Source organism: Pygocentrus nattereri, chromosome 23 (genome assembly GCF_015220715.1).
Source record: "Pygocentrus nattereri isolate fPygNat1 chromosome 23, fPygNat1.pri, whole genome shotgun sequence".
NCBI lineage: Eukaryota > Metazoa > Chordata > Actinopteri > Characiformes > Serrasalmidae > Pygocentrus > Pygocentrus nattereri.
Window position 1 is genome coordinate 14,724,776 of NC_051233.1, and position 26,195 is coordinate 14,750,970.

Here is a 26,195-nt window from a genome sequence, read left to right on the forward strand (position 1 = left end):
AGAGCCCTGCAAAATGACCTCCAGCAGGCCACAAACGTGCATGTGTCTGCATAAACGGTTAGAAACCGACTCCATGAGGATGGTATGAGGGCCCGACGTCCACAGATGGGGGTTGTGCTCACAGCCCAACACCTTGCAGGACACTTGGCATTTGCCAGAGAACACCAGGATTGGCAAATTCACCACTGGCGCCCTGTGCTCTTCACAGATGAAAGCAGGTTCACACTGAGCACATGTGACAGACGTGACAGAGTCTGGAGACGCCGTGGAGAGTGATCTGCTGTCTGAACATCCTTCAGCATGACTCCATGTGCTCGCCAGAGGTAGCCTGACTGCCATTGGGTACCGAGATGAGATCCTCACACCCCTTGTGAGACCATATGCTGGTGTGGTTGGCCCTGGGTTCCTCCTAATGCAGGACAATGCTAGACCTCATGTGGCTGGAGTGTGTCAGCAGTTCCTGCAAGATGAAGGCATTGAAGCTATGGACTGGCCCGCCTGTTCCCCAGACCTGAATCTGATTGAGCACATCTGGGACATCATGTCACACTCCATCCACCAACGCCACGTTGCACCACAGACTGTCCAGGAGTTGGCGGATGCTTTAGTCCAGGTCTGGGAGGAGATCCCTCAGAAGACCATCCGCCACCTCATCAGGAGCATGCCCAGGCGTTGTAGGGAGGTTATACAGGCACGTGGAGGCCACACACAATACTGAGCCTCATTTTGACTTGTTTTAAGGACATTACATCAGTTGGATCATTACAAGTTGGATCAGCCTGTAGTGTGTTTTTCCACTTTAATTTTGTGTGTGACTCCAAATCCAGGCCTCCATTGGTTAATAAATTTCATTTCCATTGATGATTTTTGTGTGATTTTGTTGTCAGCACATTCAACTTTGTACAGAACAAAGTATTCAATGAGAATATTTCATTCATTCAGATCTAGGATGTGTTATTTGAGTGTTGAGTGTATACACTGTTTGAGCAGTATGTATATATATATATATATATATATATATATATATATACACACACTTTCTATATTTCTGCATAAATATGACCTAAAACACACAAGTCCTAACGTAGTTCAAGAGAACCCAGTTAAACAAATGACACAAAAATATTATACTTAGTTTATTGAGGAAAATTATTGAATATTACATATTTGTGAGTGGCAAAAGTATGTCAACCTTTGCTTTCAGTATCTGGTGTGACCCCACTGTGCAGCAAGTATGTGAACCTGTAGGATTAGCAGTTAATTTGAAGGTGAAATTAGAGTCAGTTGTTTTCAATCAATGGGATGACAGTCAGCTGTGAGTGGGCAACCTGTTTTATTTAAAGAACAGGGATCTATCAAAGTCTGCTCTTCACAACACATGTTTATGGAAGTGTATCATAGCCTGAACAAAGGAGATTGCTGAGGACCTCAGAAAAAAGAATTGTTGATGCTCATCAGGCTGGAAAAGGTTACAAAACCATCTCTAAAGAGTTTGGACTACAATCCACAGTCAGACAGATTGTGTACAAATGGAGGAAATTCAAGACTATTGTTTCCTCCCCAGGAGTGGTTGACCAACAAAGATCATTCCAAGAGCAAGCCGTGTAATAGTCGGTGAGGTCACAAAGGACCCCAGGGTAACTTCTAAGCAAATGAAGGCCTCTCTCACATTGGGTAATGTTAATGTTCATGAGTCCACCATCAGGAGATCACTGAACAACAATGGTGTGCATGGCAGGGTTGCAAGGAGAAAGCCACTGCTCTCCAAATAGAACATTGCTGCTCATCTGTAGTTTGCTAAAGATCACATGGACAAGCCAGAAGGCATTGGAAGACGGTTGAGACCAAAATAGAACTTTTTGGTTTAAACAAAAAGCGTTATGTTTAGAGAAAGGAAAACACTGCATTCCTGCATAAGAACTTTATTCCATCTGTGAAACATGGTGGTGGTAGTATCATGGTTTGGGCCTGTTTTGCTGCATCTGGGCCAGGACGGCTTGTCATCATTGATGGAACAATGAATTCTGAATTATATAAGAGAATTATAAAGGAAAATGTCAGGACATCTGTCCATGAACTGAATCTCAAGAGAAGGTGAGCAATGCAGCAAAGACAACGACCCTAAGCACACAAGTTGTTCTACCAAAGAATGGTTAAAGAAGAATAAAGTTAATGTTTTGGAATGGCCAAGTCGAAGTCCTGACCTTAATCCCATCTAAATGTTGTGGAAGGACCTGTAGTGAGCAGTTAATATGAGGAAACCCACCAACATCCCAGAGTTGAAGCTGTTCTGTACGGAGGAATGGGCTAAAATTCCTCCAAACCGGTGTGCAGGACTGATCAACACTTACCGGAAACATTTAGTTGCAGTTATTGCTGCACAGCGGGGTCACACCAGATACTGAAAGCAAAGGTTCACATACTTTTGCCACTCACAAATATGTAATATTGGATAATTTTCCTCAATAAACAAATGACCAACTATAATATTTGTGTGTCGTTTGTTTAACTGGTTTCTCTTTATCTACTTTTAGGACTTGTGTGAAAATCTGATGATGTTTTAGGTCATATTTATGCAGAAATATAGAAAATTCTAAAGGGTTCACAAACTTTCAAGCACCACTGTATATATAAATTAACTAGCAAAGGTAACTAGCAAAGATACTTTCTCTAGATTGACAAAGCACTTCTTGTAAGTCGCTCTGGATAAGAGCGTCTGCTAAATGCTGTAAATGTAAATGTAAATATAAATGTATGTATACACACATGCATGGGCAGTCAATGTAGCTTTTTTTGGCCTTGCTCTTTCCAAACACCGATTTCTTGTTCACTCACACATTTTTTTCCAATGCTCTTTTTATACACAGTCATGATAGTATCACCTCTTACCTACTCACCTGTTTACCTGTGAAAAGTTCCAAATCTGGTGTTTTTGATCATATTGATCACAAACCTCTCAGCATGGTCTCCCCCCACACACTGGGGACCATAAGATTCAATAAATGCTACTGGTTATCATATCAGGCCAGAAATTCTTTATCAGTGCATCCCTACTAATAATGAATGGTAAGCAGCAGGCACACAACCAAACTAACTCTTTGTTGCATGCATCCAATCACTGGCATTTTTACATAAGCCAGTCCTTTAAATGTCAGTATGACATAATTGGGAACTTATCCCTAAGCTGTATTTACAAGCAGTATTAACACTTTGATACATCATCCTCTACTTTGCATAGAGCGTTCTTCACTTCAGTAAAGGTCTTCACACAGCCTGTAGCACGTAGAGAGCTGCCAGACTACTGATAACAAAAGTGCATCGGTCGTTGAGGATAAGCTGAATAACAGCTGCACACTGTCTGAATTTACCTAAAGGCTTGTTTACCATCAAGGAAGATATGATGGATTGGTTGTAACCAATGTAGATAGACCTGGATTTGTTGACTGATTTAAGATGAAAGAGCAGTATTATACAGAAATGTGGCCATGTTCATAGAAGAAAACAGGACTTGAGCCATTCAGCTTTCAGATTTGAATAATTTACTTAAAAAAAGTGTAAAAGATACAGATCTCTTCCCAGAGACAGATCTGTTTGATATTCAAAATGATGGTAGGTGTAACAAACCTGCCCCAAAGTATTTGTCCTTAGTATACATATGTCTTGGCAATGCACCCTTGGCTGTATTTGAATGAGGTGGGTATACTGTAGATTTATATTTAAAAAAAAAAGAAAAGAAAAAAAAAACATCATAGGAGTCATGTTGAACAGAAGAAATCAAACTGGCATGAAATGTACAGCTTTCAGAAATCTGAAAAAACACTGCTGAAAAGTGTATATACAAACATGCAAGGGAGTATACAAATTACAGGGCAAATTTTAGTGACCATGAATGAGCAACAGGCCTTTCAGATGGTTTAAACTTTTGACATCTTTAAAAAAAAAAAAAAAAAAAAAAAAACTGCCTTGCAAATAATGCATATTAGTTAAATATACAATATGCTTTACGCTCAAATACACTGAATTAAATCTATTGCCTATTTCAAGTTCATTTTGCAGTAAAAGAGAACACTTCATAAATATATCTTTTCTGCATCGTTTAGTTCTTAACTTAGCTCATTAAATTAAAAGGCAAAAAGACCAAAATGTAAATTAAAAAAGGAAATATGCATTCTTAAACTTTTATACTGTACTCTTAAAACATTTTTTTTGTTTGTTTGTGTAAACCCCTACCACAATATTTCCCATCTGTGGTGGCTAGAAAGAGATATGATATATATGTAATTATACAATGGGATATATATAATATATAAATATGGCATTTCAACATTTTCTGTTACAATTATTATCTTTAAAATTAGAGTTAACATTTCTGATCTCAAGGCTTTCAATTTGAATTTGGAAAAAAAGACCTTGATGCATTTTTATGCAAATTTTTGATTTCATTAATAAAAATAGCTCTCTGCAAAGTCTGCTTTACACTATGAACAAATACACTTTTCATTGTTTCGATTTCAATGTCAAATATTAGTTGGCAAGTTTATCTACAACCATAAAATTGACCCCTCAAAAAAAAAAAAAAAAAAAAAAAAAAAAAAAGCTGAGGGAGCTGAAAGTGCCATTATTGATTGAGTCACTGTCAGTGAAAGAAGTTCTTCGCCTTCTTTCTTCTACAAACTGAGAGCGACACTCAGAGGAGTTCTGTACAATACATTACAAACGTGTAAAAAAAAATGATGCTGTGGAGTAAAATCAGCCCACGCATGTGTTGTTTACCCTTTCGGGGCTCAAACTCATTGTGGGCAGTTTGGAGTCTCTGAACTGCTCGGCTTCAGGCTTTGCATATCGGATTAGGCCATAGTGTAAGTGACTGTGTGACGTTTGGCAAGTCTTCAGAACAAACTGCTGTGGCCGTATTAGAAACATATCAACTGACTCAATAGTACACCAGTTTATCAATGAATCAACGTACGCCACACTTGTGTAGGGACATGCACAGAATAACAAGACTGCTGATAGCAACCAGAGGCGTTCTGAGGTCATGGCTAAAGTTCTTTCATCATAGTGTTATTACACGTTGCACAGCTGTTACCCTCCTTGAGGGGAATCCATTCAAATCTTGGAGCAGGTCAGCTAAAAAGAGAATTCAAAAGTATGGCTGCCATTTAAAATGCAAATGTTGATCTAAAAGTGCAGGACTCAATGTTTCCATCCATTTCTCCAGGTCGGACCACATGGCATATGAACCTACCATATGGCTGAGAGAGTTAAAGGGTAGTGATTGTACTAGGCTTGTTTCAGAGATGGTCGAATGCAAATACCAACAAAACGATCACCGTCTTCCATGGAGAGTACAAGCTGTTTTTGTTCATCACTTGAGCCAAAAGCCAGGGATGGACATCCAAAAGGTCAGTCCAAAAAGGCAGTGCTGGACACATTTCCCCCTTCGACCCTAGTGGCTGAGGCTGATGGAGGCTACATTTGAGAAGGAGAGAGTACAGAGCACCTGCTTCAGCTGACAGGTCTCTCTCCACTAGTCCTATAAGATATTCAAGATGGCATTGTACATCTGGATGAGGATGACCAAGTGCACAGGAAGGCAGGAGCGGCGGTCTTGGGTGGCAGGGTTGCATGTTAGCCAGGAGAGGGCATTGTATTGCTCCAGCACAAACCTGCAAAGAGAAACCCCACAGTTAGTGTTGAAAAGCCAATTACTTCCACAAAGACATCCTCTTAGAAACTGCATGTGTGTGTGTGTGTGTGTGTATATGTATATATAAAGTACAGAGCCCTGATTATATACTGGTATACATAGATTGGTTTGGCTCAGATAAAAAAAGTAATGACAACAGCACGGAAATATAAAGCGTGTCCAGCAGCTATAGGGATCTGTAATAGACCGATTTGTAATGTGGAGACTGGAGGGCATGGCGGATGTTGCTAACCTGAGCACATCTGAAGTGGTTTTGGAGTCCAGTGGATGTGGGCTCCTCTGAGAAGTCTTGCTGGAGACCAACTCATCTGTCTGAGTGATGGAAATATGGTGGTGTAGAGAGGCCTGGAAAGACAAAATACACACGATCTTCAGTCGCATTCTACAGCAATAAAACACCACACTGCAGATCACTCACAAACACGGTTCTTTAAAGCTCCATCGATCTGAAGGTTCTTTGGGGAAACAAAAGTAGTTTTTCTATATTATCTTTCCAAAGAACCCTTTGGAGCACCTTCATTTTTAACAGTACATATATTTCACAATAGACCACTGGAGAAATACATAAGTGGAGAAGGAGGTGTGGCCGAGCGTCTATTGCGGGACGGAGAAGCCGGTCTGGCTGAACCAGCAGGTTAAGCAGCTGATGATGCTCACCTGTGCCTTGTTTCTGCCAGCCTATTACAGGCATCTTTTTCTTCAGTAGGCGGCAGTGCCCCGAGAGAGAAGGAGACCCCGTGAAGACGCGAGAGCAGAAGCTAGCCAAGCCGAATCGACCTGACTGAGCTGAGTGAAGAGAAAACGGACTAAAAAGTCCCCCACGAGTCAGACCGTATTTTTGTAGGCGGAAAAGCCGAGTGTTAATTTGTTTGCAAATAAAAGGAAGCTCTCTGCCTTCACCCCCTGCCCCCGGCATCTGGTGCTGTTTTGCTGGTCACCCTGTATGATGTTGCTACATACCAGCTTCCAAAACACAATGGCATTATGCTAGTTGTGCTGGTGATCAGTGTAACAGCTTCCATTACACCAGCATTTAAAATACAACATATGATGGCCAGTCTTTCTAGCACACTAGTGTGAAGCTTAAAGAGCATACAAGCTAGCAAAAAAATGAACCCAGCAAACCTTTGGTCAGTTTTAAAACTTCAGATTAACTGACAACTTCAGCTATAACAGCATAGCTACCTGTTATCAAAAAGATATCCTAGCTAACAGTTTCACGTTGTTTAGCCTCATTTGCTACGGGCGGTACTTTGCTCTGTCCAGCAGACTAAATGGTTTCCTGGAATGAAATGCTTGTAATTGAAGTCATAGGAACCATGACAATGCTAGGGGCTGCAGGAAAGTGACACTGCATTAAGGTTTTATAAATGTTGGCTTTCGCAACTTAATTAGTTTTGTTGATTTTGTTGACTCATGTCAAGAGAGTCATTCAAGGGTTGAGTAGCAAGTCAGCAAGCATACTACATGAGTGTGACTTGAGTCTGAGCAAGCAACTTGAATCCCCATCTCTGGTCATGACCATCAAGTTAAAGATGGTGTCATCTTTTTTACCATGCTATCTTAAAAACCCAAGAGGACAAAGGAAAATTCCTTGTTTCAAGAAGAAAATTTGTCAAGAGGAAAATTTGCCAATGACAAGTCATAAATTTCATGTGAGTAACCAGAGTTCTTTGATACCATACAAGAACCATTTTTTGTTCCCTAAAACAGGAGTGTCCAGTCTTACTCACAAAATGGACGTTTTTTTATTCCCAATAAACAGGAGATCACCTGATTAGTCTCCAAACAACTGAGCAAGGGTGATCCTTCTTGGTTGGAAGGAAAACCTGCAGTCTTTTGTGGATTGGAAACCCCTGCCTTAAAGAGATCTGAAAAACCTTTAAAAAGCTTAGGGAACCTTCAAACAGTGTAGTTTCTACAGCAATTTAAGTGTTCTTCTAAGAACCTGTAGATTACATGTTGCTTCTTTGGAAAAATGTCTGTTCTTCACACATCTCTCATTTACAAAAATGGTTATCCAAGGAAAGTTTCTTTAGGGAACAAAAGTGGTTCTTTGATGGCATCACACAAAAAACTCACATAAAATGTATGACTTGTCATAAATAATTTTCCTCATTTCGTCATAAATCAAAGATCCAGGGGCCTGGAGAAATATTTGCGTCAACATACCTCACTAAGTAAATCCCATTGAAATGAGCAAGTGCTACAGTTAATGCTAATGACTCTCTTAAGATCCTGTTATACTTCCATGGTCTCTTTGCAAACATGTTCATGTGCATTTTTAAAGAAATATGGCTTCTTTGAAGCTTTAAGGACAGGAAAACCCTAACAGTGGGGATTGATTCAGTGCAAAGCCCAACGCTGCATGTAAAAACAACTCTATTTGTGTGGATGGTTGCAGAAGTATACAGTAGCCTTAAGGAGGGAAAACAAAGTGCATTCAGAGAAGTTGAAGAAGGTTCCTACCTTAAGGAATAGTGGGCACTGATTCTGCGCTTGAGGACAGGAGGCCCAGAACCAGTGAGGCAACCCTTCAGCCTGGGCAGTGGATACGTAGTAGCCTAGAGCTAGAGGCTGCTGCTTCAGCTCCTCAGGAGCCTCACGGGATAGCAACCGCTCTCCTTGACTCTGCAAACAGGGCATTACATACATGCACAGTTTACCCACATGACCACAGTATAGTAGCCACTAGGGACATCAAACTGTTTTGGTAGCTTCCGTTGAAGGTCCCTGCTTCTTTTAAGAGATTCATAAAACATTTATAGCATACACACAGCTCAATTAAATGTCACAGCTAGACAAAGAATGTTTATCATCGCTGTCACATCAAAAGCCTTGTAATTCATTTTCGTTTCAGTTGTGTTTTTGTGTTGCTTAAAAAAAAACAGTTGCTTTTTACATTGTGTGAACATTCCACAAATAGAACGGCAAAAAAATCCAAAATTACTTGGAATAAAATCTCTATACACGAACAAACAATAAATTTAAAAGAACCATATCATGGAAAACCACACTTTTTATAATACTTTTTAAAAATAAAGTTTGCAGCATGTAAACATTAAAGTCTCAAAGCATTCAGTTAAACTGCCGGTCCAAACTGTCTATAAATGGAAACCAAGCTGCACAAGTCTGCTTCGAATTAAAAGTTTTTGTAATGCCATATTTACATTTCTTAAATTGCATTCACAGTGCCCTGCATAATGTTTAGGACAAAGGCATTATTCTGTTTTTATTTATAAAGGATATGGAACAAATTACTAAACATGACTAAAATGATCATACATGTCACTGCTACACCCCAAACATTATGGTGGGGAGGTAAATAGAGATTGGGGAATGGTCATGTAAAAATGAATTATAAATGTTTTTTGCTACATAAAACTACACAAATATCATTACTGGGGTTTACAGAAAAAAAAAACACTAGAAAAAAATGTGCAATATGAGTCCTTTAAATACGTCTCCTATAAAGTCACCATTTTCAAAATCCAAGATTTCATTACAACAACAATTATGCAGATTATACGTTTTATGAATTATACGTTTTATGAATGTTTTACAAAGTCCCTTAATGCTAACCCGTGTGTGCTGGAAGTGGGAGCCCACCCCCATGCCATTGGGGGATCCAGGGGAGGGCACAGGCGAAGTGTTGGGGGAAGAGTGCAGGTTCCCCGTAAAAAACATCATATCGTGCCCAATGTCATTCTCCAACTCGTCCGGGAACGGCAGACCAAACATATCATCTGGAGGGGTGAGGAGAAGAGAGTGAGGCTCTTTAACACTGAACATGTCTTGTTGAGGGTGCATAGCATCCCCTGGTGGTAACATTATAGCATTTAAGTTGAACAGTAAGCAAAACAAAACATGTATGCAGACAAGTGTGAACAACGCTGAGCGATTTTATAATATGGCTAATGAGATATGACTGTAGTAAGATTAACATGATAATTACATATTGTTAACATGCGTTATTAGAAAGCAAATTAACTTTTTCTCTAAAGGCCCAATCAGAATAAGTGTAGCTTCCAATACATCAACAGTATTCTCCAATACTACTGATGAAATAATAATTTTAGTAATTCTAAAATCTCATTTGTAGTGATTTTTATACATTATTGAAAACCTGTCAGATGTACTATATGAGCATTTTATGACAAACGGATCAATAAAAATGATCCCAAATTACTTAAAATAAAATTGTGTTAAATTAACGAGCATTTGAGCTATGAAAAGCTGTTTCTCCTCCTGTTTCAAACAAGCTTTTTTCTCGACTCTGGGGTGGTCAGCCCATTGTTCTGAGAACATCAGCAGCTTCTTTGATTTGCAAATATTCTACTTTTGTGTCTGTTTCCTTTTCTCAATAACCCAAACCTACAGAGCTGAGATCTTACAATGGAAGGTTGGATCGAATCATCTGTGGATTTTGTCAGATCTAAAAGAGTGGAGGTTGTTTTTCTGATTATCTGATGTCAAGAAGTTTTGGTGCTCTTGCACCAAAGTTAGTTGTTAGTCTCGTTTCCTCCGCCCTAGTTTTGGAAACTCCTGTTTTTCACTTATTTTGGACTTTGACTTCCCCTTTTCTCTATGCCAGGGGACTCTCACACATATCTGGAAAAATATCAAGAAATCCTGAAAAAATAAATAACTTAATTTACTTAATGTCTGTTTTGACTGGAAATGAAATAAATGGTCTCTGGCATTTGTACATTGCTGCATATACTTCTCTTCAACTCTGTAAGCAAATCCAAAGTTAGACCATTGAATTATCACACATTCAAATTTAATGTTCCAATGTTTTTCAGCTTATTCTCTATCTGCTACATCTGTTTTGTATGGCAGATTACCAAGGATGATAATTTTGATGCGGTCCTTGACTCAAAACAAGCCTACAGTAGAAGCCAATGAGAAACATTCAATTGGTGTCCATTTTAAGTGTGTTTTGAATAAAAGAATATTCGGTTATTTTCCAAGTAAAGGGAAATTATTGTCTGTGCTAATAGACTGTGGTGAAATACAGATTAGGCTGAAAAACACTGGAATATTTCTTAAAGGTCAGCAGTATTTAAAATTATAGGAAACTACACAAAGGTCTTTCATTACCAGGATTGTCCTCAGTGGGGTAGGAACTGGGAGCCACCTGGGTAGTGGAAGAAGTGGGGAAGACGAGGATGTGGGTGCAGGAGGCGTCCTGTGGAGTGTTCAGCTGAGACGTCTGCAGGTTGAGTGCCGTGCTGCGGCCGAACACTGAGCCCATAGTCACAGCATCTGCAAACACACACACACACACGGAATCTCATTCTCTGTGATTTTGTTCTGAGAGATGACGAAAGAAGATCTCATCCTTATTATTCTGTCTTCACTGCTGCAGCTCTTACCTGGCATGACCACAAAGGACCCCTGGGGCTCCATGGAGACGAGGCAGGCACTGAGGATGGACGGCGAGTCAGCAGCTGAGATGCCACACATGCGACACGCCTCGCGCAGCTGCCTACTGATCGAGTGCAGAGAGTGTTCCCCCAGCAGGAGGCTCCAGTCTGAGTCAGAGAGAGACAGTTTATCATGAGTTTGCCTGTTTTTCAGAAGGAAGAGCAAAAATATCTAATTTTCACAAATTTCCCTACATTTTTTTATATAGATATCAGGGAATAGAGTGTCAGAAACTGCATACAGGCACACATGTTATTTGAGGACATGTTATTTTGATATTTTAAAAGAAATTAACACATAAATCAGGCAATTTGTCTGCAATTTTTATTGGAGGATTTCTATTTATTTCCCAAGATTAACCCATTGGGAAAATAGGAAAGATAAAATATAAAATATGCCATAATTTTTGCACAGGCTGTGGTACAGGTTTTATTATTATATTTTTCAATATGTCAAATTCAGCAAATAAATAGTAACTATGAATTAAAATGTGCAAAATTAAAAAGCAAAGTTGAGACAGATCAATGTCATTAAGCTGAGAGGAAAATTAACATTAGATTTTTCACCAAGCTGTTCCTTAAAGTAACCTGCATCTGCTGAACAGTAATGTGGTTAGACAGAAAGCACAAGTAGCACAAATGACTCGCACCTTTCAGCTCTCCGTGACCTAATCGACCCAGACGGCCAATTACAATCCTCCAGGGCACTGCTGTCATTTGGATGATGCCAATGCACCACTCCCAAAGCTTCTGCAGGCCTATTTTGCGTGGGGAGAACTTGGGACGCCGAGACCTGCAAAAAATAAATAAATAAAAAATATTTAGCAGGTAATTCACTTACTATAATATAATATAATATAATATAATATAATATAATATAATATAATATAATATAATATAAACAGAATAATTAGTTTATATATTTTTCACACTTAAAACAGGGACATTACCAGACTTTTACATTTTTGCTTTACCTCAAATTTTTTTTGTTTTAAAAAGAAATTAAATGCATAAGTTTGGCCGCCCTGGTCAAATGACATGTTTTGTTGATTGAAGTAAAAATAAGTGTAGAGGAAACTTTCCCGTATTTTATCAGCTTCTGTTCACACAATGCATGCAATCATTTCTTGGAAAAAACTTGTAGCATGTGTTCTGCTATCAATCGTCCCAGGATTTTGTTTCTAGCTTGTGTTCAAATGTAGCCACTTCTCAATTAATTACACCCTTAAAAGGCTTTGTTAGTAGAGACAATGGTTATATATAGAACTGTGACAACCCAGAGAACCATTTGAATGCATAAACTGATCTTTGCAAATGATAGAAAACATGTTGTTTAAAGAACTGTGTTTTAAAAATGGTTCTTTATAGCACCAAAAAAGATTCTGCTATTGTTACAAGTCTTTTTGGTACTATAGAACCCACAGCTGAATTCTTATGTAAAGCACAGAACCTCTGACCAAATGTGGTCAGTGCTTGGTCCCACCTGTTGGGGACATCTATGTTGATAATGCAGGTCTCCAGGAGCTCCCCCTGCTGGTCAGTGCACGATACCAGGATCCAGCGCTGGTCATGGGATAGGCAGTAGCCAACAAAGAGTACGTTGTAGCGGGCCGGAGCCTCCGAGCACACTTCTCCTGCCTCCTGCTGCTTACTACGTGTAGGGCCCAGGATGAAGGGGGGAGAATACACTTGCATAGAGCTGGGGTTCTGCAAAAGACAGATACATTAAAGTTCAGCCACAGTGACAGTGATGTGAACAGAATACACTCAGTGTTCAAACGCATTTAATACTGTGTATGTGCACATGTAACAACACAGTGCACAATTTAAACACATTAAAGGAATGCCCTTGCACTTTCCAAATCAGTCTCTGTTTAGCAGACATGCAGTATACAGCCGCAGGCAAGCGTTTAAGCACTCCTGGTCAAATTATATGTCTTTATTGATTTTCTAACACATCTTCTACAGAGAACACACTGGTGCACATTTCAATGCTCAATTACTGTTTGTTTTTGATAAATTGACAATTTTGTTTGTTTCAAGAAATAACATAGAAAGTGATGAGCAATGAATAAACTTGTAATGCATTAGTTTTTACGCACTATTCCAACACTGACTCTATGGTGTAAGAAGAGCACAATGGGGTAAAATAGATCAATTCTTAACAAAGAATCAGCTTTATTGGGCTTCATTGGTAACCAGGTTGGTTACAATGCACAACTGTATCATGGTCTTTACACAGTCATATCTTGGACTAGTAATCTTCATTAGACTAATATCGAACCATATGTGTGCATGTAAACTGACATCTATATTGACAGCGTATTGCCAATGTAAAGGTGATTATCTTTGCTCACCTCTGGGCTCTTGAGCAGAAAGTCGATGGTGGCAGCTGGGCCAAAACCTGTGAGAGATTTGATCTGCGTCTGCGTGGGCAGCCGACGTCTGCACTGCGAGTGGGCGGAGAAAGCCAGAGAGCGCAAGTGCTGCAGGTAGAGAGGACTCTCTCCACTGGCCGGCTGCAACAGGTACTGACACGGCACCACCTGACCCAAAACAATTCATGGATATATAAAGAATACCTTAATACTATATTATATACATTATCATTGGTTGTTGTCATAAGAAACCTCAATACATTTGTTATATTCGTAACACACTTTGAAAATGCTAGCAACAGTTCACATAAAAACTGTAAAAATTATATGCCAATAGTTAAAAATGTCACTGGAAAAATCTGCATCTTGGTAAATGAAATCATCTTAAATCTAAATCTAGTAGGTATATATAGTTCTCAATTTGAGATTGTTGTAAGACTAAGATTAAATGAATTATTTCAAAACATTTTTACTTACCAAACATAGGATCATTATTCTTGTTTCCAGCATTTTTAAAAAAATCTTTTGCCAATTTGGTGGTTTAAAATGAAAGAATTTAAAAATTACACATGATAAATGTCTAGACATAAGTGAACTTGACTAGATTTCATTAGATTTCACTTACCAAGACACATCTTTTGTAAAATTTGCTCTAAAAATGTTCTCTTTAGTGGAAAAGAGGTCTACTTTCAACAGCGACCACGTGGATAATTTTGTGTATGCTGACCTGCAGCACCAGTGCTGGCTGTACGCTCTCCGGCAACATGCTCAGCATGTCCGTGAAGCAGCGCAAAAGTGACAGCAGCCAGACGCTGCTCGACTCCACCTCCTCTGCTTCCTCATCCTCCCCTGACCCAGCGCCCATTCCTGAACACAGGAAGGGATCCACCATATACAGTACAATGGCTGGAGGGTGGATGTGGCTGTCCGCTGATTCGGCCACTGTTGGAATGCCAATTCGCTCTCGCTCTGCCGAGTTACTGTGAGAAGAGATGGAGCTCATCAGTATAACTATCAAATTTTACAATTTGTTTACAATTAATTTAATCCCAACTCAAAATGACTCATCATGCACTTACACCAAATATCTATGATAGTGTTAGGATATTTGGAGTTATACTTCAATCAAACTGCATATAAGATCTAGTTGATCAGACAGATTTAAAGTTTGTTTCCATAGTTTTGTATAGGAGCTACAAGGCTGATGTAGCTGACCAGTAATACAAGCTTATATCCACTTTAGCACCTTGCTTACAGCATTAATCATCACACACCTCTAACTGATTCAAGCTGTTAAGTGATCTCAGACTTGCTTATGTCAGTATAATTATATGATTCACTTCGGTGCATCTTAACATTGCAGACAGCACATATGACAGTTAAACCATGCATATTATTGTTTGTTAAAGTTTGAACTTGGACAAAAATTTCCTTTGCTAAATTTATAATAAAGTATCTATCTATCTCTCTCTCTCTCTCTCTCTCTCTCTCTCTCTCTATCTATCTATCTAAAAAGTACTTTCCATAACTCAAAACAGATGTTGAATGGTGTCCATATTCTCAATCTTCCCAACTTTTGACACTTTTGATAAATGCGCTACAACATTCAGACATAAAACATGTCTTGGCTGACTGACTGCGCTAGCAAAAAGGGAGAAACTGTGGAAACGTGATCTTTTACAAATGACTGCATGTACTTACTTCTCATTACTCTCTGCTGCTTGGTTTGCGTTAAGTGCAGAGTTGGGGACACTTTTGGTCTCGCTCTGTCCCTGCTCAGTGGAGCCAGTCTGCCCCGTGCTGGTACTCGTGGGTGTAGCTGTGGGCGTGTTTCCTGAAGTAGGGGCTGATGCTGCTGTATCTGCGTCAGGGGTGGGCTGGCTGGAAGAGGCAGACTGGGCAGTTTGGGCGGGAGCTGGACTGGGCTGAGGCTTTGGGGGCAGGAGGAGACTACTGTCCAATGACAGCGTTGAGAGTTGTGGAGCTGGAAAGAGAACATTAATGTATCAATGTGCTATATTAGCTTTAGGTGGTTTATACTTCCATTATGAGCCATTCATTGAACTATGCTTGAAATATTTGTTCAGACTCTCATGTAAACACTGTTAAAATGTATCATTCACTCCGCAGTCAACATAGTCGGAAACTAGGCTGCAAAAACAGCCTGTGCTTAATTCATTGTTTGTGTGATGTCACAAGAACCAACTAATTTACATATATCCATATCCACCTATTCATCGTACTGCAGATTAGCCCCACCCATGAATATTTCAGCTCCAAGTGCTTTTTGAATGATGCGCAATACAGAACAGAGCTCCACATATATGGCATATAGGAGCTGTATCAGCACCTGCCCAGTGGCTTTGATTATACATGCATTTCAAGTCAACAGGTTTTCTGTTTCTTTATTACATACAGATTTTATGACCTACAGGGAAATTAATGTCTGTGGTATGCTAGAACCAAAAGGCTGTATCAGTTGTGACCCAGCAACCTATACTTTTGGACAAATATCAATGTTCTCTGCTTCATCTCGTATGAGATTAGTATGATCTTCAGATGCAAATCAAACTGCATCCCAGATATCTGATAAATATTTCACATTTACATGTCAATCATTGAATTTGGGGTATGACAGTATCACCATCTCAAAAATTTTAGATTCATGCTTTTCTGTAATGTCCATCAGAATTAAAAGACTGCTGCCTCTAAATGCTCTTCTGATGGTAACACTTTATTTGAAGGCTACCTACATAAGAACTTCATGACGCATTCATAAGCACTGAATAATGTGTTTATGAAGCACAACATTTATTAAGTGCACAACATTTATTAAGTGCTTATGTCGGTTCTCGCAACCTGACATAAGATGTTTTATGAAATAAATGACATTGTACTGACATAATAAGAATAAATGTTCAACATATTTACAGCACTAAACATATTTAAAACACTGTACATGACTATTTATGTCAGCATTCTTAAGATCATTGTACTGATATCAAGTTAAATATGCCTGGAAACCACCCCCTCTTTGCTCCATGGCATGGATAAGATGATTGATGCAATTATGTATAGGGTTTAAATATGTTTAGTGCTGTAAATATGTTCAACGTTTATTCTTATTATGTCAGTACAATGTCATTTATTTCATAAAACATCTTATGTCAGGTTGCGAGAACCGACATAAGCACTTAATAAATGTTCAAGTAGTGCTTCATAAACACATTATTCAGTGCTTATGAATGCATCATAAAGCCCTTATGTAGGTAGCCTTCAAATAAAGTGTTACCCTGATGATTACTAACTGTCACCATCCACCAGCGAGCATGGAAAAATAATTAACAGGATCCAAGGTAATGCGATAAACTATAAATCATGGTAATTTCTTAACTCTATCGTTTAAAGCTAACTCGTTTTGAAGATTCAGTTAATTCACTTAGATGAATTTAAGTGGAAGTGGAAAAGTAATGAATACATGTGGAAAGTAATAAACATCCTGATGACGCTTATTTTGTCTACTCATATGCTATAAAAATGCACTGCTTTTCCAGTAGAAAAACAATATTTCTTTAGGGACAAATTTAAGTAAATAAAAGAAACATGATTGATGTTGATTAATGATACAAAATAATGTAACTAATCATAATTAATTGTTTTAAATCACTTGACTGCCTTAAAAGTAATATTAATCATTAATATTATGTTTCACGCTCCCCTGCTACAATTCCCAACCATCATCAAGCAATAATGTTTAGAGACCCTATATAAAGCAGTGTTTCACTCAGAAATATGTCACTGAAGGAAAACATGATTTCTAATTAACATTGGTTTTAATGTAGGGCACAAGCTGATCGATACCTAGCTTCTGTTTGCAGGTTTGGGCATAGAGCTTAAGTTTGCTGAGATGGTCTTCCTGGTGTTGTCCAGCCCAGGGTCCGGCGAGCCACTCGTCCAGCATGTCCTCTTCCAGCTTTTCCAATTCTTCTGACCCCACACGGACTATGCCATCTCTGGACACTCGACCCAATGGACGGTGCTTCCCTAGCCGACATGACTGAGATACACAGAGGAAAAGTTAGAACGAGAAGAGAAAACTGAGAATAAAACAATAATACCATCTTAATTTGGGAAAAGTACTCATAAGTAAATAAGTATTTTCATACACAAAAAAGGAAAAAAAAAATACACAGCACTGTGCCAAAGTTTAAAATAATATTTCTAAGCTATATAATTGGTCAAAAACTCTTAAATTCTCAGAAAAACACTAATACTACAAAAAATTTAAATAACATTAATATAGTATAATATTGTTATGCATGTCAATGTTTTTGTTTAACCATTTCCGATTCTTCTCTCTAGTGTGGCATCCCAGAACTAATTGTATTTATCATCCAATACCAGTTTGGCTTATTAATGCTTCTTTATATTAAATCAGGGGTTCTGCTGATAGAACTTATTTAGCTATGGTGCACCACAGAACTGGAATACAGTACAAGATCTACTAAAGTTTTTAATTTTATGTTTGATTTCATTTTTGAAGCCTAATTTTTTAATTATTATTTTTACTCCACTTTTAACACATGGCTACATTTAAAATTATTGAATATAATGAATGTAAAAAATAAGCATTCATAAATCATATTATAAAGACGATGATCCATAAAATGGCTGGAGGCATTGAGGAAAGGTCAGGAACCAAAAATGTGTTCTTCTAACTGCTTAAAAGACAACTATTTGTTTGAAAACAAAAAAAAAAGTCTTGTTACCTTTTATGTTCTCTACAGGTTTTACTGGCAAAAACAGATCAGTGTAATTAAACAAATAGCTCAGGTACCTAAGATTTTCGCATAGTACTGTACATAAAGAATTGTGTATAAAATTATAAAAAACAACATATAAAATGCTAATAAAATTCTGACCTAAAGAAACCTAGATTGACAAAGCACTTCTTGTAAGTCGCTCTGGATAAGAGCGTCTGCTAAATGCTGTAAATGTAAACCTGTTGTAAGCTGTACTGTAGGTGGCTAAGAAATATGAACTGATAAAATATTCTAACTCTTTGGTGCTGCTTCACCAGTCTTTACTTCATCCTTAAAATGTTCAATAAGCTAAACCTTAAAAGTTGAAAATCAGGGATGTAAAACTAACAATGTTAAAGTTTTTGGGTCACAATGACCCAGATGACCGCTTATAAAACTATAATGAATCTACTGTATATTATGTTTATCTTCTCTTCTTTTGTTTGTCCTGCTAAAATTTATCACTGCAGCAATAAAATATCGTCATTTTGCCCATCTCCAGTCCATGTGGTACAGCCCTACTCTGCACTTTGCACATTAGTCTGGTTCATGAGTGTGAACTCCAATACCTCATAGACAGCGCTGAGTTCCTGAAAGAAGGCTTTGGCTCCATTGAGTATGGGGTCATTATCAGGACAAAGGACCAAATATGCCACGTCCCTCTGTCCCCCATAGGGCTCCAGGAGCAATTTCTCCCAGAAGGGCAGAGCCAGAGGGGACAGTGCCAAGAAGTCTCGGTCATAGCCCACCAACAGTGTGGGGATGGGCAGAGGCTCAGGAGACTCCTCTGAACCTGATGGTCAACACATAAACAGAATCCAGTGAGAAATTATATTACCTCGGTAACCATGGGTCTTCAAAATCAGCTCTAAATTTGTCAATTATGAAGGTCCAGAACAATGAGTAGCAATGGATTCGGTGGGTAGATGGGGCAAGGAGAGGATTCAGAAAGTAACATATACATTTAAAGCATCATTGTTAGATATGTGATTTACAGATGGTATGATACCATTTCTTCTTTCCAGATACCAACGCCTAAACTTCGCATCTCACTCAATACCGATACCAATACAACATTTTTTTTCTATAAAAACAAATAAGCTTTAAAACGAGCTATTCTTTCAACTGATGCACTTCACTTAACATCAGCATATAAAGTAGGCTATTGTATTGGAACTACTCACATGACAACAGGGAGTTACATATAACGGGATAAAAGGGTTACACACATTGCACATACAAATAATCCACTGTAATCATACGCTACGGGCTAACAAGAATAAAAGAGATGTAACCCGAAAGTGCAGTGTACTGACCATAGGAGCCTCTTCCGGCCATCTTGTGGAACTGCTGCCACGTGAGTGGTCCCTGAACATGCTGGATGTTCTCCCAAGTCCGACCAGTGCGCTTCTTTTGAATGGCATCTTGCAGGAAGGGCTGCAGGGACAACAGCATCCGCACCACATCTTGAGAGGAGAGCATGCTGATGTCCAACACTGTGGAAGCACAAAAATTCAAACATTACAGCAATTCAATAAGTAGCTATTTATTAACACGACAATAAATATAACTCCGAAGTAACGAAGTTATGCATGATGGTAAAGAGTGATAGATAAATGATTCTTAAATATAATGCAATTCTGTCTTGAAAGATTCTGAAACAATTCACAAAACATCATAATCAGAGTTTAAAAAGCTTGGAGGTGATAAGTAACCACCTTGGGAAACTGCTAACCAATTAACTGGCTTATTCAGTAATATTCTGAGTTATGAGTCATGTTTAAATATTTACTAAATTAACAGCAAAATAGGTTTGATGATTTACTGGATTAAAAATAAAACTGTAACATTTAAAGTAAGAACAAAATATGTTACCTGTTTGTCAATATGTACCTGGAAGCTTCAAAAGTTCTCAAAGTCTAGAACTGATACAACGAATATGAAACCAGCCTGCATAAATGCCTTTAAGTAGTTGAATTCATTTAATTTAATTAGTAGGGGATTTATGCCTAATCATGTACTATGTTTCACCACTAAAAATCCCATTTAGTCTAGGTTTAGGCTTAATCTGACTTTGTGAAAACTAAAGTGATCTGCCTGATTGAAACTGTTGAGAAGGCCTGACTTCTTAGCTGTCACACGTGCCTTTTACCTTAATATTTTCTTCAAGGAAGGCAAAAATCATACAGTTCTGGGCAGGCCTGTGATCAATTTTGGAGGAATTCAAGACTTTAGCTAGCTAGCGAGTTACAAGCAGTTACAACAGTGAATTGATTTTTCACATCTTCATGTTTTTTCAAATGATTTGTTTTTTTAACCAGGAAAACTATACTGATGTTTGGGTCTCACTGTGGCTTTAGGCTTACCATTCGTTTGAGGCCAGGAGTGTAGGGCGGTGCTCCTCACCAAAGCCTGCTCCACCTTTCCCCCTGCCGCATTGTCCACATACTGAAGACCTTGCACCAGCGCATTATAGCACTCCACGCACGCATCACTGCTGTCTGCCCACAGCCGGTCAGCTACCCAGCTCTGCAGGAGCGCCCCCTGTCTGCTACGGCAAGAACAAGCAGCGGGTTTATGTAGTGAGGCCAATGAGGAGATAGGCTGGGAGCACTGTTCTTGAATCAGACCTAAAACTGCCAGGGGCGGCTCCTGCGTCCCTCGCCTCGTGCCGGCTGATGGTTCCCTACTACATAGCGCCAGCCTCCTCTCAGCAGCGCGTCCGGCCTCCGAGCCACGGCCAAAGATGTCCAGCTCATCCTCCAGGAAGAGGCCAGCACCATGCGCTAGTCTACGGTTGACAATGGCACTGAAACCACACATACAGCGGTACTGGTCCTCAAGTGTGGAGTCCGGGATGTAGACGCCCACGTCTGCACCCTTCACATTGGTGTTGCATGCACAGATACAGCAGCTGTCAAAGTTGCGATCCTTGAAGATGTCCAGGACTGAGTCAGACAGCAGCAAGATGGCATAGAGGCTGTGGGCCTCTGGCAAGGCTGGCCCACATGGCACTGGCTCTACGGAGCTGAGTGGCAGGCTGGCTGAAGGTGTGGAGGCAGGAGAGCTCAGCTCAGTTCCATCCTGCTTGACCGAACCTTGCCCACTAGCTGTGCCTACGCCGCGGGGAGTGCGAGGGGTCCGGGGCGTGGGGACGGAGAAGCGTGGCGTGGCTGGAGAAGGGAGGACTCCACCCACTGTGCCAACAGAGGCAGCACCAGTGCTCATTTGGCTGTAGTCCTGGTCCTGTAGGGTGCTGATGCTGGGGACATTGCTATAGAAAAAAGAGGGAATGACATCAAATACTCCGCTACAATGTTGACAGGTTATAACAGGGTTGGTAGCCACTACAATAGTTTAAGTTGTAAGTCTCAATAAAGCTTGTGAGAAAGTTTTGCCAACCTTATATGCACTCAGATTAACAAATGCAGTTAGACACTAAAAAGACGTAAAAAGGCAAGAATCTCTATCCACACTTACACATATCCGTCTCTTATGAATGGGGCTTGGTTTGGAAGGCAGTAGTGCTCCATCTTGGGTAGCAGGGCCCAGGAAGGCCTGTAGTAGCATGGCTCAGGAATCTTCAGCAGGGGCAGACACTGGCTGGGCAGGGTCCGCAGAGGGGCAAACATGGAAGAGCCCAACTGTGGCTGGACGGAGGGGACACGGTACACAAATGAGAAGTCCTGCAGAGGAGGGGGAAACTTGAATACAAGGTGGGCTCTAAACTGAGAGTGGCTTCAGCTCAGTTTCCTATTTTTTAAAGCAAATATTAACTCTAATATAACATGTAACACAGAGAAATGTTCACAGGGAACACCCTACCTTCACATATTGTAATATAAATTAGTAAATCACGATTTAAATATTGACTAAGGTTACATCTCAGAGTACAATATCAAATAGGTAAAGAAGAGTGATGCAAAAAAAAGAACCACATTTGTTACCTTACAGACTTTTTCAATGAAAACAAATAATCAAGCTAAACCTGAACCTAAAATCTGTCACATCTGTAGTGTTGTATCACCTGTCATGGATATTTATTTTAATGCCATTCCTCGTGCTTTGAAAAGAACAGGAAACTCAAAATCTTAAAGTGGTTAATTGTTTACATCCCTAATTAATATCCAATATCATGAATTTCATAAATCATCTGCAATTTGTGGAATTAAAATGTATAATATAGTATGTAAACATTATTCAAATTTCATAACACACTGTTCACTCACCAGTCTATACAATCATGGACATTAAGCTTATTGGTCTGCTTTGAATTCATTGTTGTAATGTCATCAAAACCTTTGTTTTTACACACAGCTTTGCTCCAGACTACTTTTTGAAGAAGGCACAATATAGGACTGCATTTACATACATCGGTTTTAAAGTTACAGTAATAAAACCACCCTCTATAATTCTAAGATGGGGTTGAGAAATTGTTATCTAAAACATTTTTACTATATAAACCCACCCAAAGTGTACCTTGGGGAAAAAGTATGATTTGGCCTCTTTAAAAGACAAAAAGAGCACTCTCAGTAACTAAATTGAACTAAAATTACCTTAATTAACATATCATACAGTATCAGCCATTATCATCGTTGTTCCTGTAGTATGATAGCTTTGCAGCACAGCATTATGCATTTGATTATAATAATTTAATATTTACTTCATCAGTTGCAGAAAAAAGACTTGATTAGTAACTATGGTATGATTCACAGATTGTTATATTATTTTAAATCAACTCTCATTGCAATATTAAGAACTGGTTTGGGAGCTGCACGAAACACCAAACACTACATTCTATTAAATAACAGACATTAAAGTGCTACTTGGGCACAATTTCCCCCTACTTGACCGGTCAACATGTCTGTGGCTGAAGTTTGCATTGTTAGTTTTGTACTAAGAAGCTATGAGGCTAAATTGACAAACAATGTAATGAGTTATATATACCATTAGCTTTGTGCTCACTGCATGCCTACATTATCACACACTTGCCTCAAACACACAGAGTGGTAAGGAAACCTCCAACAGCCTTTCTTAGGTTATTTTAGATTGTTCTTTATAGTAATGTGTATAAATGGATGAATGTATGTTGTACAGAAGTACAACAAATGTTTTCAAGCTCCTGTACTCACCCGTGTGTCTTCTGCTTTGGGGCTGGTCATGCCGTCCTCCACCTCCATCTTAAAGTCATTGAGCTGACAGTTGGCATGGGCACTGATGGGGTGTTCCAGGCCAGCAGAGGGGGCAGGGGGCTCTTGGCTGGGTGTATCACGATATGTCATGTTGGGTGAGAATGCTGGGTGCTGCTCCAAAGAAGGCGGAGTGGGGAACATTCGCTGAAGCTCTGCTACTGCTGAGAGCGGGGAGGGAGGGAGGGAGAGAGAGAGAGAGAGAGAGAGAGAGAGAGAGAGAGAGAGACAGAGAGAGAGAGAGAGAGAGAGTGGGGGGGGGAGACCAAATGAAAGTGAAAACAACTGTTATCGTTCACTGAATCGGTCTGAATTATTTTCTACTTGTGTTGAAATACTCAAGATTGCAAATGAATGGTCTCGACCTGGATCTCTACATTATTTTGTTTTGTCTTGGTCTCAGGGTAAAAGTCAGGGTCCAAGTCCAAGGTCTCCTGCTGACACTGGTAACTGGTAACTTTTTTCATCATTACTTATCAACAACTCATTAAAACCTAATAAAACAGCCTTTTCACTACATCTGTAAAGTACAATCTGCACTCATATTGGCTAAAGGTGGAAAAAAACAGAACTGCTCTCCTCATTTAGTATCCAATCTATGAATACATTTCATTTTTGTTATTTAGTATAATACAGTTTAAATTATAATACAAAGGTTATAATAAAATACAGCCTATTTATCATACATATTAATTATTATTGTTATTATTATTAAGTGTGCCATTTCAAAAACCTTATGAAACACTTTATAATAACCCTAACACTAAGTTAATAATTATCTATTAGTTTGTTAATGTTTCTTAGTGACACAAGAATAACCAATCGTTATATTGAATTGCAGAACCTAATCATTAATTATAATTATATATATGGTATTAAATACACTCTGATATACTTCAACTGGTGACTGTATTTATGAAAAGCATTTACAAAGCTTTTATTATGTGTATGTCACTATGCAAATGGATAATAATTCAAATGCTAGGACGTCTTAATGCACAAGTAGCAATTACATGATTATTAACAGCCATTAGCAAAGTATTAGATAATGTTTATTAAAGTTATTAAAAGGGGCCTGTTATCATAAAATATTAACAAATGTTACAATGCAATAAGTTGATTGCCATAATAATTGTAAAAAGTATCTATAAACAAAATTACATTTTGTTTTTAATTATATAAAATATAATATTCTGAAAAACTCTGTCTCGTCTTCTTCTAGTCTCAGTTACTAAAACTTCTGATTCTTGAATCATTTGTCCATGCCTTCATCTAGTCTCAACAAAACTACTTTCATTATCACTGTCTGACAAGGTAAGGCTAACTTACTTGAGGGATATGGCACTGCTACTCTACCATCAATCCCCATAGGGCGCTCTTCTGCTCCTGGGACCACAGTCTTGGTTGACTGCTGATGATTCGGAAATGTGGTCTGGAAAAGATGTGAAATGGATGAGTTTAAGGAAAGTTTACCAGTTGTTTGACACACATTTGGGAAAATATAAAACAGACTTTGTCCATTTTTAACTATTACAACACCATCAGTTACTCTCTACTGGCCATGACCTGAAGAAGCTCCAAAGATACTAAACTGAGGATCATATGTATTACTGTAAAACACAGTTAACTACAATGAACCTAATTTAAAAGAAACAGCAAATTTTGAATAAGATCTTCTAAATTATTCGTAGCTATGATTCTAGGAAATGGGATGGAATATTTACACCATGTGGAGGTCCTTTGATACCTATTATTCATAACAAATCAAAGGTCCTTCAGGGAACCAAAGATGGTTCTTCTATAGCATCACTCAAAAGAACCCTTACTTTTTAGAGATAATTTTTTGGACAACAACAATATAAGACTAGCTTAGTTATGGGTCATATTATAAATTAGTAGCTTTGTTATTTGTAAATCAGCTTCTGAAAAACATACACTCTTAGAAGGCACTTACCCCGAGTTCATCTTCCTCCTCCCCAAAGATATTTTCCAGGTCAGAGATTAGCACTATCAGATCCTTCTCTCTTGTTAGAGGGGGGTTGGCCTTGGCTCCAGACTCATCTTGAGCCAGTTCTTCTGAAAAAACACACAATAAGTCAGTGAGAACAGCTCTAACTCTTCATTTCATTTTAAAGATATGCGTGCATGCTCTTCAGACTGCAGACTCACCAGATTTAGGAGCGGAGCTAAAAATGGACATGGCATCTTTTCCTTCAGGCACTGCATTGTTGCTGTTCATCTCCTCTCCCTAAGAGATGTGCATACATTGCAAACTGTCCAAACATTGACAAATATAGGGAAAAAGCACTGCAAACCTGAGTTGGAAAGGCTTATAATTCAAACCTACAGTAACATGTATATTCTTTCTTAATAAGGCATGGTCACAAATTTATATATGCGAGTAGTGACTTAACTTGTGGCTTTAATATACTAATTCATGGCCACGCCTTATTAAAAATAATCACCATGTCATTTTAGGGGCTCCATATATGTGTCACAAAATACTGCATGTTTTTAAGAATATATGGTGTTAAAATGCACTCAGTTCCCTACATGCTGTATGGACCCTATGAATGTGATAGATTAGGTTAGAAATGCTGCCGAAATGAATAATGCCCTAGTAAACAAAACCATATCATTCGAAAGCAAGCTTAGATATATGGTATAAATGTGTTTGTGTATTATCA

The 26,195-nt window shown here is 38.8% G+C and overlaps 1 protein-coding gene across 5 annotated transcripts in view; it reads right to left on the bottom strand.

Moving 5' to 3' along the window:
• Positions 1-3,516: 3,516 nt before the first annotated feature.
• Positions 3,517-26,195, bottom strand: part of LOC108437214 (mediator complex subunit 13L) — a 145,772-nt gene continuing 123,093 nt past the window's right edge. For 2 of the 5 annotated variants that reach the window (XM_037533434.1, XM_017714164.2), the window contains exons 12-31: positions 25,678-25,756; positions 25,463-25,584; positions 24,838-24,940; positions 23,452-23,672; positions 21,800-22,005; positions 20,686-21,593; positions 19,636-19,815; positions 18,889-19,112; positions 17,379-17,574; positions 15,219-15,501; positions 14,245-14,497; positions 13,497-13,685; positions 12,623-12,846; positions 11,790-11,932; positions 11,089-11,247; positions 10,814-10,978; positions 9,293-9,456; positions 8,180-8,341; positions 5,943-6,055; positions 3,517-5,669 (exon numbers count right to left, since the gene is read on the bottom strand). In XM_037533434.1, the coding sequence (XP_037389331.1) occupies positions 5,537-5,669; positions 5,943-6,055; positions 8,180-8,341; positions 9,293-9,456; positions 10,814-10,978; positions 11,089-11,247; positions 11,790-11,932; positions 12,623-12,846; positions 13,497-13,685; positions 14,245-14,497; positions 15,219-15,501; positions 17,379-17,574; positions 18,889-19,112; positions 19,636-19,815; positions 20,686-21,593; positions 21,800-22,005; positions 23,452-23,672; positions 24,838-24,940; positions 25,463-25,584; positions 25,678-25,756 (4,227 nt within the window). In that variant the 3' untranslated portion in view covers positions 3,517-5,536. The remainder of the gene's footprint in view (positions 5,670-5,942; positions 6,056-8,179; positions 8,342-9,292; positions 9,457-10,813; positions 10,979-11,088; positions 11,248-11,789; positions 11,933-12,622; positions 12,847-13,496; positions 13,686-14,244; positions 14,498-15,218; positions 15,502-17,378; positions 17,575-18,888; positions 19,113-19,635; positions 19,816-20,685; positions 21,594-21,799; positions 22,006-23,451; positions 23,673-24,837; positions 24,941-25,462; positions 25,585-25,677; positions 25,757-26,195) is intronic. The other 3 variants (XM_017714166.2, XM_017714165.2, XM_017714167.2) reach the window with 3 other exon arrangements.